At 38.0% G+C, this 12628-nt stretch overlaps 1 protein-coding gene across 2 annotated transcripts in view; it reads right to left on the bottom strand.

Annotated features, from left to right (window-relative positions):
• The window catches only part of LOC131074395 (ABC transporter B family member 19), a 56000-nt gene extending 43757 nt beyond the window's left edge, over positions 1 to 12243 (bottom strand). The window contains exons 1-9 of one of the 2 annotated variants that reach the window (XM_059218201.1): positions 11218 to 12243; positions 11000 to 11054; positions 10542 to 10717; positions 9178 to 9378; positions 8822 to 9081; positions 8403 to 8728; positions 7223 to 7446; positions 6725 to 7104; positions 6149 to 6558 (exon numbers count right to left, since the gene is read on the bottom strand). In XM_059218201.1, the coding sequence (XP_059074184.1) occupies positions 6149 to 6558; positions 6725 to 7104; positions 7223 to 7446; positions 8403 to 8728; positions 8822 to 9081; positions 9178 to 9378; positions 10542 to 10717; positions 11000 to 11054; positions 11218 to 11466 (2281 nt within the window). In that variant the 5' untranslated portion in view covers positions 11467 to 12243. Of the gene's footprint in view, positions 1 to 6148; positions 6559 to 6724; positions 7105 to 7222; positions 7447 to 8402; positions 8729 to 8821; positions 9082 to 9177; positions 9379 to 9655; positions 10410 to 10541; positions 10718 to 10999; positions 11055 to 11217 lie in introns of those variants that run through there. The other variant, XM_058011019.2, reaches the window with a different exon arrangement.
• Between the last annotated feature and the right edge of the window lie 385 nt (positions 12244 to 12628).

Raw genomic sequence — 12628 nt, 5'->3', positions numbered from 1 at the left:
GATCGCAACTTAAAATGCTAAACAACTTCAAAACCTGCGAGCAAGTGACTTAACCGCATCGCATGATCGCAAATTAAAATGACTTAACCGCGAACACCTCGCAACCTTGCGATAACATAAAATCACACCCAGTCGCAACCTCGCAACATAAAATGGTATTTGGGCGCCGTCACTTCTCTCAAGTGACCAAGTCTCATTAACTGCCACACTTGCATGAACTAGCTAGTGTGGCATTAATTCAATTAAATTGATAGAATGCATTAATGCAATTGTACAAATATCTAAATCTCGGCTCGATCGTGTCAAAACTTTTACAGAACCCGACAAACAAGTCCACGTGTCAATCCCCATCTTTAATCGCACACTCTCAACCTGTTATAACAATCAGGAAAGGAACCGGCGAGTTAGTGACAATGCTACCAAATCTGCTTAATCGCAAGCTCGCAACCCCTTTTACAAATCTTCATAGAATCTCGCGAGTGAGCGACAGCCATTGATCTAACAAAATAACTTATTTCATCGCAAGCTCACAACTCAAAACTTAACTTGACTTAAACCCTTGTGATCCCGCAATAACAAGGCACTTAACCGCCCTCGCATGCTCGCAACACTTTTTGACTTAAGACTTACAAACCTGCAAGCATGTGATGATCACAAAATTAGACCAAAACTTACCTGTCACCAGATCACAACTTAAAATGCTAAACAACTTCAAAACTTGCGAGCAAGCGACGAAACCAACTAAGCTGCGATACCTCATACCAACTACATCGCATGATCGCAAATTAAAATGACTTAACCATGAACACCTCGCAACCATGTGACAACATAAAATCACACCCAATCGCAACCTCGCAACATAAAATGGTCAAGTGCAAAACATCTTGCGAGCTAGCGACAACTAAAAACTCCCAGTAGTCGCAAGCTCGCAACTTAAACTGACTTGATGATAAAGGACCTGCGAGCTAGTGATAACCATTAAACATGTCTGACCAACCGTTTGACCACACTTGACGTTGACATGGACAAATAAATAGAGGACAACTTAGATTTTCAACACACGACAACTTTGGTTTACTAGCCAACTAAGACAAAAAACAAACACAAAACCGTAATCGCCATGAACATCATTTTAAGCATTTAATGTAGAACAGTAGAAAGGTTCTAGCAGTAACAGTTATGCAATATGAATAATTTTATGGATCTTGTGACACAAATTTGTTGCATTTCATGTTCAACATGTTACATAATGTGGAAGCAAATACCAATTTACTAATAATTCAATTGTTTAGTAATAATTCAAATTCACAATTAAAAATATGAAATAAGTATCCGTTCTACTTCTGATTGACAAATTCAAGGAATACAATATCAAAAATCATCAATGACAACTACAGTATTGCAATTTTGCAAATTGAAATTGTAATATGACTTAAGAATTGTAGTATAATTATAAATACCTATAAACTAACTGCTAATTCACTTCAGTGATTTAGTCTGACTGTCTGAGACTTCTATATCCCAAATGGACTCAAGATCCGGAAACTGACTAGTACTAACGACTTGCAAACTTAGCTCTATCAAATTTTGGAGAAAAGGTGTGATTTTGAGGTTTTTCGCCCTGGACCCTCAGCAAGGGTCAGGAGCGATTTTTGCAATTTTGAATAAAAAACCTCACTTCCTCATCTAAGAACTTCTCCACCAAGCAAGATCATGTTTATGCCTCCAAACTAAGCAAGAAAATCCTCTTTCCAAGTTTTTTGCCCTGGACCCTCAGCAAGGGTCAGGAGCGATTTTTTGCAATTTAGGCTTAATTCTTCATCATTCTCATTGAAACTTCATTCGTCATTAAGCAACGTCCTTCCTTTATCCTCTTCATCCAAATTTGCTTCATTGTTGTAAGGTAAAATGAGGATTTCCAACATTTTCGCTCTGGGCCCTCTCTGAGGATCAGGAACGATTTTTCATTTTGTGACCAAAATCATCAAGTTTCAAAGGCAAAACAATATTCATCATGCTTTTGGAGGTCTCTTTGCTTTATCCTAACCTTGCCTTAGCACCATTTTGAAGAAAATATGCATTTTTTGTGATTTTCGCCCTAGGCCCTCAGCAAGGGTCAGGAGTGACTTTTTCATTCTAGGCATATTCCTTCATCTTTTGGATTCCAAATCTCCTCTAAGGCACAAAACATCACATCCTCTTCCTATCCACACAAGATTTTGTCTCAATTCCACAAACAAAGGAGAGAATCATGAAAATCGCTATGGGCCCTCTCTGAGGGTCAGGAGTGATTTTTGCAATAACCTTCAAAATATTGACTTTCAACAATCTCTTTTCACTTCAAGACAATTTAAACATTATTTCAAACCAATGCCTAACCTTGGCTTTCCTCAAACTTGGATGAAAAGTTCCCATATTAGGTTTTTCGCCCTGGGCCCTCTCTGAGGGTCAGGAGCGATTTTTCATTTTGGGTTGATTTCTTCTTTTGTTGATCATCCAAATTATATTCAACGGATAGAACATGCTTTCCTTCATCCCTTCCAATCATAAAAATCACTTTGATCTTGCAAGAATAATGCATATTTGAAAATCTCGCTCTGGACCCTCTCTGAGGGTCAGGAGCGATTTTTGCTACCTGGACCAAAATGCTTCACTTTTCATCTCAAAATTTCTTTGCTAAGGAAGATTTCATCTTGTTGCATGCTATGAATAAAAATTCATGTCCAAGAAAGGTCCAAAACTGTGCACACAAAGAAAATTGCTCTGGACCCTCTCTGAGGGTTAGGAGCGATTTTACCTTTCCTGGGCAAAACTCCTTCAATCCATCATCTTCAATCAAGTCTGGATACTTTATCATGCTCACTTCATCCTCCACCATGCCTTTGACATCTTAAATCGACCAAATAAGGCTAGCAATGATCCCTATAAGATTTTTTTGCTCTGGGCCCTCTCTAAGGGTCAGGAGCGATTTTTTCAATTTTCAACAAGGTCCTCCATTATTTCAAGTTGAAACTTCTTCAGGTAGGTGGAGAAAGTCATTCATTTCCCCTTCATGCGCAAAGCTTGGTCTCTTCCCATTGCAAAATGAACGAAATCAAAATCTCGCCCTAGGCCCTCTCTGAGGGTCAGAAGCGATTTTTCCTTTGTTGCCCAAAATTCATCATCTTTAATGCTTTCCAACCTTTCAACGGCAATAAGAATGTCCAAGCTTCCCTCCAAGGTACCCTGCACATCACAATTTAGCCAAAATTAGTGACAAATAGGCTCAAATAAAATTTTCGCTCTGGACCCTCTCTGAGGGTCAGGAGCGAATTTCACAATCTAGGCTAAACTGCTCAATCTTCAAGTTTCAAATCACTTCACAAGGCAAGGTAAGATCATTTTCAAGGCTAGGAAAAAGGTTTCAAGTTCAATCAAGGTGGCAAATGAAGTTTATAATGAATTTCGCTCTGGACCCTCAGCAAGGGTCAAGAGCGAGATTCGCTTTGGACCTCCTGAGAGGGTCAGGAGCGAAATTCGCTTTGGACCCTCAGGAAGGGTCAGGAGCAAAATTTGACTTTTTGAACTCTCTGTCAAGATAATTTTATGGAATCTAACATTTAAGTATAAGTGAGAAATGTCACTTATACTTTAAGTTATATTCCATATATACTTTCAGGATGTTTGAGAGTGGTTTCAGACCTACAGGAGCTATATTGCAAAATCTAGTTTTTGGAGGATTTTCAGTTTTCAGACTTAGTCAAATTTCAGGATTAGGACATTCCAGACTTAGCCAAATTTCAGGATTGGGACATTCCAGACTTAGCCAAATTTCAGGACATTCCAGACTTCATCACTCACCAACTTGACCTAACTCAAGCAGAACCTGCTATCCAGGTGATCCCCTTGGTGACACTCAAAATGCAAAGGCTAACAGACAAAACCCTAAAAGACCTAAAAAGACAAACCCTAGAAAGCAAAAAGCAAGGGTCCCCATTTGCAATGGGGCAATGTGTGAATACGTCACAACACTATGTTTTGTTTTGTTTTTTACATTTTAGGGTTTCCTTTTTTTGTTTGGCTTGGAGACGGTGGGAGACGGGTGGATACATTAGTAGGAAGTCTCCTCTCTATGGAGACGTTTCCAACAAAGTTTCCAGTGCAAGATACGCATCCAAGTCTCCGGTACGGGTACCCAGGGGCTGGGTACAAGTACCCATACAACTATGATACATAGTTGCCATTCAGTTCTGCATGCCACCCACAAACAGATGGACAGACAAAAGTCATTTATAGGTTACATAAGAACCTATTGAGATGTCTAGCTGAAAACAAGCCAAAACAGTGGACCCATGGATTACGTCAGGCGGAGTTTGCATGCAACAATTCACCATGGTCTATACCATTTCATGTAGCATACAAGAAACAATTTCAAAGGAATTACAGATTTGATAAACCCACCAAAATAAGGAATAAATAGTGTTGATGCTGAAGAATATGCATAACAAATGCAGCAATTACATGTTAATGTGAAAAGACATTGGGAACAGAGTAATCTGAAGCATAAAACAGACACTGATTGATATAAAAGGCAGAAGGAATTTAAATTAGGAGACCTAGTCATCGTGTGAATTAGAAAATGTTTCCTAAAGGGGCTTTAAATAAATTGAAGTTCAAGAAGGTTGGACCATGTATTATCCTGAGGAAGTTTGGGGACAATTATATCAGCTTGAATTTGTCTAAGGAGTTGACATATCTCCTATATTCAGTGTTGCATGCTAATATAAATAAGGATACGAGGTTGATGTCACAGATGTAGGTGAAGAACCTAAGCTCTGGAAGATGCAAATATTCAAAAGTAAACCAGAAGAGATAAAGTAAGTCTTAGATGAAAAGGTTACTAAGACCAGGTATACCAGACACAAACAACATTTGCTAAAGCAGAAGGGAAAACATTGGAGGAAGGCACATGGATATCAGAATCAGATTTGAGAAAACTTGGAGGAGAGAAGATACTGATTTCAAATCTAATTTAGGACTCTAATATAAAGGTTAATGCAGGAGAGCTCAATAGACTGCAACTGGTAGCATTTATCTGCATTTTTGCTAAGATTTCTGTTGAAAGATTTAAGTAATGGGTAAGCAGTCATTCAGAGATTCCAGGCACAGCCACTTCAGTTAACAGAACTGCCATTTCCCCAAAGACTGAGTGGACTCTTATTTTGTCCATTGCTAGTGTCTGTAAGTGTGGCAGTTCTTTAGGAGAGAGAGATTTTGGATGAATCGGGGCTTTATTTTAGAGTGGAAATCTTGGCACTCTCAGTGTGAATCATATTTGTAACAGATAAGAAAATCTATAATATTTGTGGGTCTGACCTATGGTCTGAGTTTTAGTTTTAACTTTTCATAATTTACTTTCTATTTAAAATATTTGTTGAAAGCTATTAGACACTTCATTTCATTTAGTGTTTGGCTGGAAGATTGTGTCCATACTTGTGCATGAGCTTGCATGTAATGTGGAAGTTGACTAAAACCAAGTTGATATATATCTTCTCATTTCAATACAGGGTACAGTATTGTACGTCACTGCTGCACCAGGCCCTATCCTACCAAATTTAAAGCAAGTATTTGGCCGGTCCTACCAAAGTTTCTGTGCTTATTTTCCAATCTTATAATGTTGGCATGGGGCCCATTTTCACCCAGTAAGAGCTGAATATGGTGGGGTTTTAAGGTGTACCACCTTTTTTTGGCCCACAAAGCCAAAAGGTGATTGCCAGTTATGGTCAATGGTTCTGAAATACAAATGAAATTACAACTTAATTAAGAGCCAACTTATGTACCCATGTATAGCTATTATTGCTTATAAGGGCCTGGAAGCAATTTAATTAATGAAAATGGCAGTTAAGGTGCATAGAAAATAGATCTGCATCATCTGTCTTTATAATTTCAATTGTGTAACTTCGTCCTATAGGTGATAATATTTTGAGGAGGTGCAAGAGAAAATAATTTATAGATCTGCATCATCTTCCTGTGCATCTATGATTCTGTCTTTTGATTTTTCTTCCCATTGATGATGCTAGAGGGTGATCTGAGAACATCATTAAGTTTAAACTTGATTAAAAAAATTAGTACACAAAAATACAAGCTTGCCAATTATAGAGATTCTAACCTTGAAACATTTGGATACGGACCCATTTTGTTAGATTCTCTCCCATGACTCCCAAGAAGTAATGCTGCAGAATATGGATCCCAAATGAAGCTATCCCTACGCCAGCAAAGATCAAGGCATACATTGCGATTCTCCTTCCCATCAAATCATAATCGGAGTAGTAGTATAATCTGGCAATTTGGCTGATCATCATGGAAAAGATTGGAAGAAGGAATCCAGACAACACAGATCCCATAAAACCAGGAATGGCATATTTCCATTCAGATAAGCTTATTTTCCACAACCTGTAGAAATTTGATCCCTGAGATTGATGGCCCATCTCATCTGGAGCTAAATCTCTGGTTGTATTTTCTTTAGAAAACACATTGCTGAGCCTTTCAGTACCTTTTACTGAATCGGATATTGAGCTTCTGCGTTGGGTTATTCAGTGAAAAATGTTCAGTACATATTGCTATACAAAGGGTCACGCCGTAAAACATGTCAATAGGTACTCCTATAAAAGAATAAACACAGTGAATACATTATCTGTCCTGTATGCACTAGTATGTTATTCACAAAAGCAGGATAGAGAAATACCTTGACTTGTCTTCTTTTGGACTGACTATCGTTCCACCCTTAACCATTGCTATTTCTTGCAATCTCACAAGCGATGCATAGTTACCGGCCTCTCCTTTGGCAATCAATTCTTGATGACTTCCCATTTCTACTATCCTCCCTTGCTGTACAACTGCTATTGTATTTACATTCCTGATAGTGGACAGGCGGTGAGCTATTACAATTGTAGACCTTCCCAGCATAAGAAAATCCAATGCCTCCTGCACTACGTGCTCAGAAGACGAGTCCAATGCACTTGTGGCTTCATCCAACAGAAGAATCTTTGGATTCTTCAGCATGGCTCTTGCAATGGCTACTCTCTGCTTTTGACCCCCAGAAAGCTGGATACCTCTCTCACCAGTCTATGAATTTTAAATACATACATTTCTTGTTATAGGAACCATTCCATCAAACAATAAAGAGTAATCATAGATAGTGAAACAGTGTCAATTTTACCAGTCTGATTTTAAGAAAGCTTACCTGAGTATGGTAACCATCCGGCAGGTCACTAATAAAATTGTGTGCATTTGCAGCCTTGGCGGCCTCCATGACCTGCTCTAGAGTAGCCAAATTGTTTCCATATAGAATGTTGTCAAGTATGGTTGTAGCAAAGAGCACAGGCTCCTGACTGACAAGCCCAATTTGATCTCGTAGCCATTTTATGTGAAGAGTTTTCAAGTCATGCCCATCTAGTTGCACTTTCCCTAAGCACAAACAAAGAAATTGAATTTGGTATAAAAATGAATATTCCCTACTGACCAAATGACTCAATGGAACAGCATAACAGTTATGGAGAACGCTTTAAGGAGTAGGTTTACAAGAAAGTATAATAAAATTAAGCTTTTAAAATAGAAATGTGCAACTCCGCAGCTGTCTCTGGCTATGTTGAACAGATCTATTATATAAAACTAACCTTCATCGCCTTTGAGTCATAATTGTATAAATTGTTTCGGTTGATTTGTCATCGCTTGATCAATGATATGCTAAAATTCTAAATAGAATTGGGTCCCAAGCTGCGATTGTAACTGTCTTACGGTTAATTTAAATTCATGAAACTTCCACAGTCCATAATAATCCTTGTAGATTTTGAAGTTGCCAACGTTTTAGATCAAACACCATGATCCATTATCAGGGCAAGAAAGCAAGAGAGATAATCCTCTATTTTTACTAGGTATAATAAATGCTGATGGAATAAAAGGCTGTGTGTAATCAATTTGTGTTTGTTAATGTTGTTTCTAGTTGTTGGAGGAAAAGGTTACTCCAGTACAGGCTGGAGAACTATATGGGATCTTTTTGGACTAAGAAAAAGTTACAGGTTATAAGATTTGTCCAGAAGCAACTTAATTTTAACCTATAGAATTGTTTCTGCTCTCAAGCTCTATAGGAAACTTCTTACCTCCTTAAACTATCAATAATACAAATAATACGTATAAGTATTTATATCCTTGAGATCTTATCCTAATTATTCTATACAAATTTCATTTGCAGGCATTATAGAAGAGGTCGTTAATATGACACCTGCCTGTTTAGCAGTGACCTCATGGCTATGCAAGTTGAACAAACTTTAGTACTTTAGTTTATGGAATGTTTCAGTCTTATAATTCATTTGGTTCTGAGTAGTCATGAACTGTAATCCAATTAAAGGCAAAAGGAGAAATACCTTCTATAGGGTCATAGAAACGCTCTATGAGGGAGACAACGGTACTTTTACCAGATCCACTGCTACCAACCAGAGCTACTGTCTCACCCACAGGAATTTGGAGACTGAAATTTTTGAGAACCATTACATTAGGTCTGGTAGGATAGCTGAAGTCCACATTCTGAATCTGGATCTCACCTCTGACTTCAGCAAGCTTCAAGCCATCAGTGCAGCTATTAATGGAATTTTTTGATATTTTGCTGGTATTAATCATATCAATAATTTTTGCCACCGCCACCTTCCCCTTGCTAAATGTATTGAAGTTGGAGAAGCAATTTCCCAACGAACTGTACATCAACGACTATATTAGCCTTGCTAATATGTGTCTTAACTACTGCATTTAAAAGAAAAAAAACAGTTTTCTAGTCAAGAAACCTTACATTCCACCCATCATAACAGCAAAAATTGCAGTGACACATTTCCCACCATGGGCTTTGTGGTTTCTGACTAGTACCCCTGCATACCAGAGAACCAGAGACCAAGCACAGAACATAACGCCATAGGTCACTCCCATGCCTACTCCTTTTGCAAGCCCACTTTTATAGCCAAATTTAAGACCTGCCTCCAAGGCTTTGGAATAAGAATTAATGGCTCTCCTCTCACCTACAAATGAATACACCGTTCTGACCTGTCCAACCACCTGTAATACATAATATGCATACATACCATTCTCAAACAATTCAGTCTCCAAATATTATTCAATAACTTATATAATGAAATTCTTAAAGATTTGTACCTCTTCTGCAATGGCTCCTGCATCTTCATATGCTTTTTGACTCTTGGAAGTTAATCCTTGGAGAGAATAAGAATACATTATTCCAGCAAGCACCATGAGTGGCAGCACAGCAATGGTCACAGCAGCCACTCTCCATACTGAATAAAATCCAACCACAAAAGCTCCAACAAAAGTTGCCAAGAACTGAATAAACACACTAACCTGCATGCAACACTACTTCTAATCAGAACACGCTATTATGGTGATTCACTTATAAATTCAATAGAGTTTCATGCTCTTCACCGCCTCACTCAATTTCAGCAACAGTTAGGTCAGGAATAACATGGGCATTACTATTTCCTGACCACGTTTCTAGTTAGCATCCTAGTCTTCATAAATGCGTCTGTTTATGTGGGCAGTAAGAGTGCTGTATTACAAACTTGACAAAACAACAGTAAAGATCAAAGGTCATTTTTTTTTCACAGCCTAGCCAGCAAACCTCATCGGGTGTATGAGATGCCTGGAACAAAAGTGATTTTCACTTCCACCCTATGTATTTGTGAATCCCTTGAGTTTTCAGCCAAGCTTGAAAATAAACTGGGCCTTGCCAATCCATCATGTGACTTGAACAAGACAGGTAGCTAAGGCAAAGGGGATGAAGTGGGATAGGAATGATGCAAATGAAGACGACTTTGGCTAAATAAATATCCTGGTGAGGCAGTTGATTTTGGCAGGACATAAGGTTTAACTTCAGCAGAATACATATTATGTCCACAAAACCCATTTATAATGATGCAAAACCGGAAGGATGAGATAAGAAGAGACTTTAGCAGAGCACATACGCTTGTGCCCACGAAACCCATCCGTAGTGATACCACACCAATAGAATGAGACAGAAAAGAGACTTTGGCAGAAGTCCTACAGAATAGTACTTGGTAGTAGTACAGAGCCGAGCTTAAAAGAAATTCTCAACAGGGTTATACAGAAATACTGGAAACTTGTGGGAATAAATTTCTCCCATATGGTATACTATTGAGTTTAGCAAGACAATTACTACCCTGTGGAGGAACCTACGCTGAGGCATAGATGCACCTTGCATTCTAAAATATTAGGAAACATTTGCACCATTCTGTATGAGGTCTAGGTGCACCAGGTGATTTTGGCAGGATAGATGATCTATACTTGGGACCACTGAAACCTTTGGAGTAGACATTAAGCAAAAAGGATAAAGATAGCCTAACACTCTGCAGGGATTTTGGTGGAAAAGATACTCCTTGGAATGACAGTAGAATGAGAGAAAACACTGACCACCTCACCGATGGCCTCTCAACCTAATATGAAAGGATAAAAGTAAAAGGGGAAAAGAAAAGGAGCATTACACTGACCTTTTCACTGACGGCCTCTTGGAAGAGGAGTGTATCTTCAGAAATGCTATGTACTATTTTTCCAGATCTAACATCCATATCATAGAAGGCCACATCGCGTCTCAATATGGCTTCTAAATACTTGTACCTGGCCCTTGCGGCCTGTCGCTCCCCAGTATGCATCCAGCATCCTACTTCTGCCATTTTCAATATTACCATCACATGAACATTGTTATATCCTACAGACCAAATTGGTCTAAATAATATTAAAGGTCATTCCCTTTCTCTTTCTATACTTTTAGCTGCATATTCTCAATTTGACATTTGTCTACCTTCTACGTTTTCTTTTATACTTCATGTAGTTGCATTGAGTGTTCCTCTTGTCTACTCCAAGATAGTTGTACATTTACAGTTCAATTTACCTATTTTGATCATTATCTATTTGTCTTCATTAATAAGCCTCAAAACAAAAATCTTACCTGCCCACGAGGTTATAAAAGATACAGCTCCCACACCAACAAGGTATACACTGAACTGTAACAGTGCAGACAAAAGAACATAAGGCGTTATAATTCATCTGAATGTGAAGAATAGTTGATATTAAGACTACCTAGCAGAGCATATACGAAATTTCGAAATTTAAAAATAATGAAATTTCTTAAATTAAAATTCTCGTTCAAGAGAGTCCATTTCTTGCCTTGCGAACCGTCTTGGCCATCTCAGAAGAATCCTCCTGATTTGTTCCAAAGGCATTGACTATATCTCCCAACAAGACGAAGAAAGCTGGCCAAACAATACCATGAACCACCGATGCAACAGTTCCAATAATCATGAGCATATAGTCATATGCATCTGCAAAAAAGAAAAGCTTTATGAATGAAATTCCTTGAATCTCTGAACTTTCGGTTCCATGTTCCTCAACCACCTCTCTATCTTTTTTCTCCATTGCCCCTGTCCCCTCCTATTGCACTTCAAATTTATTTTTGTGTTGAAAACAAACCCACAAGCTTTCCAGCCCCACTGAATGATCCACCTCCCTTGGCTAAGCTGCTAAGCTCTGATTCTGTTCTACTCAGGTTGAGATTGAATTCACAAACTTTCAAGTTACACCAATGATCCACGTCCTTTGGGTAAGCTGCCAACGTTTGACTTTGCCTTCATGAAAGATAAAGATTGAATTCACAAACTTTTTCATTACAGAAATGATGATCTTGTTTGGCTAACCATCTCATCAAATACTTTCCTGAAAGGTTCAGAAAATATTCATAAAATATCAGATTGCAGAAACGAGCAACCTGCTTTGAATAAGATGTCAAAGTTCAATTCTAACCCGTACAAGTATGAGAATAGACTCACAAGCTCTCAGGTTGAATTAATAACAGACCGCTTTTCACTAACTTGCCAAGTTCTGATTGAAGAACAATCCCACAAAACTTAAGCCAAACAAGCCTTTTAAATTGCTATGAATGACTAGCCTCTCTTAGCCAAACTGCCAATGGATAAGCAGTAAGCTATATGTAACCCGGCATTTCAAATTATTCGCTGTCCAAACATTAAATTTTAGTAAAAACCTTTTTGTAAGATTCTGATTTTTCGTTCTATCAAATTCCAGTACCGAATCAGACAAGAAAAGTGGCTACAAGTAACAACCTAGACGAAGTTAAAGATCTAATTTTTTTGCCTGCATTTTGACCACACTGTCTGTCTCAGAGTTTTTGTTGCGTGGTCACTTGCTCTTATCAAATACATTGGAATTATTTTCAGTTTTTTAAGAGATTCCTAATTTAGTATTATTATTATTATTATGCTTAATGATGTAAGAAGATGACGTTCAAAATCAGTGGAGAGATTTCTTTAAGAAAATTATTAAAACACAGCTTGATGTACAGAACAGAATGATTCCCCATTGCATTTCATTTAATAAAATAATATAGTTAAACTGAAAATGGAGTTGACTGTACATACATGCTATCTTCAAACCCAAGTATGATTATGTTCTCTCGTAATTTACATATTCACTTTTTGAAATTTACCGATGCTACGGTGACGTTTTGTTCTATTCATAAATAGGTTAAATTATATTTGTGGAGGGAAACAGAATTGCCTAT

Source organism: Cryptomeria japonica, chromosome 3, assembly GCF_030272615.1.
Source record: "Cryptomeria japonica chromosome 3, Sugi_1.0, whole genome shotgun sequence".
Classification (NCBI taxonomy): domain Eukaryota; kingdom Viridiplantae; phylum Streptophyta; class Pinopsida; order Cupressales; family Cupressaceae; genus Cryptomeria; species Cryptomeria japonica.
This window is presented reverse-complemented; position numbering and strand designations above follow the sequence as displayed.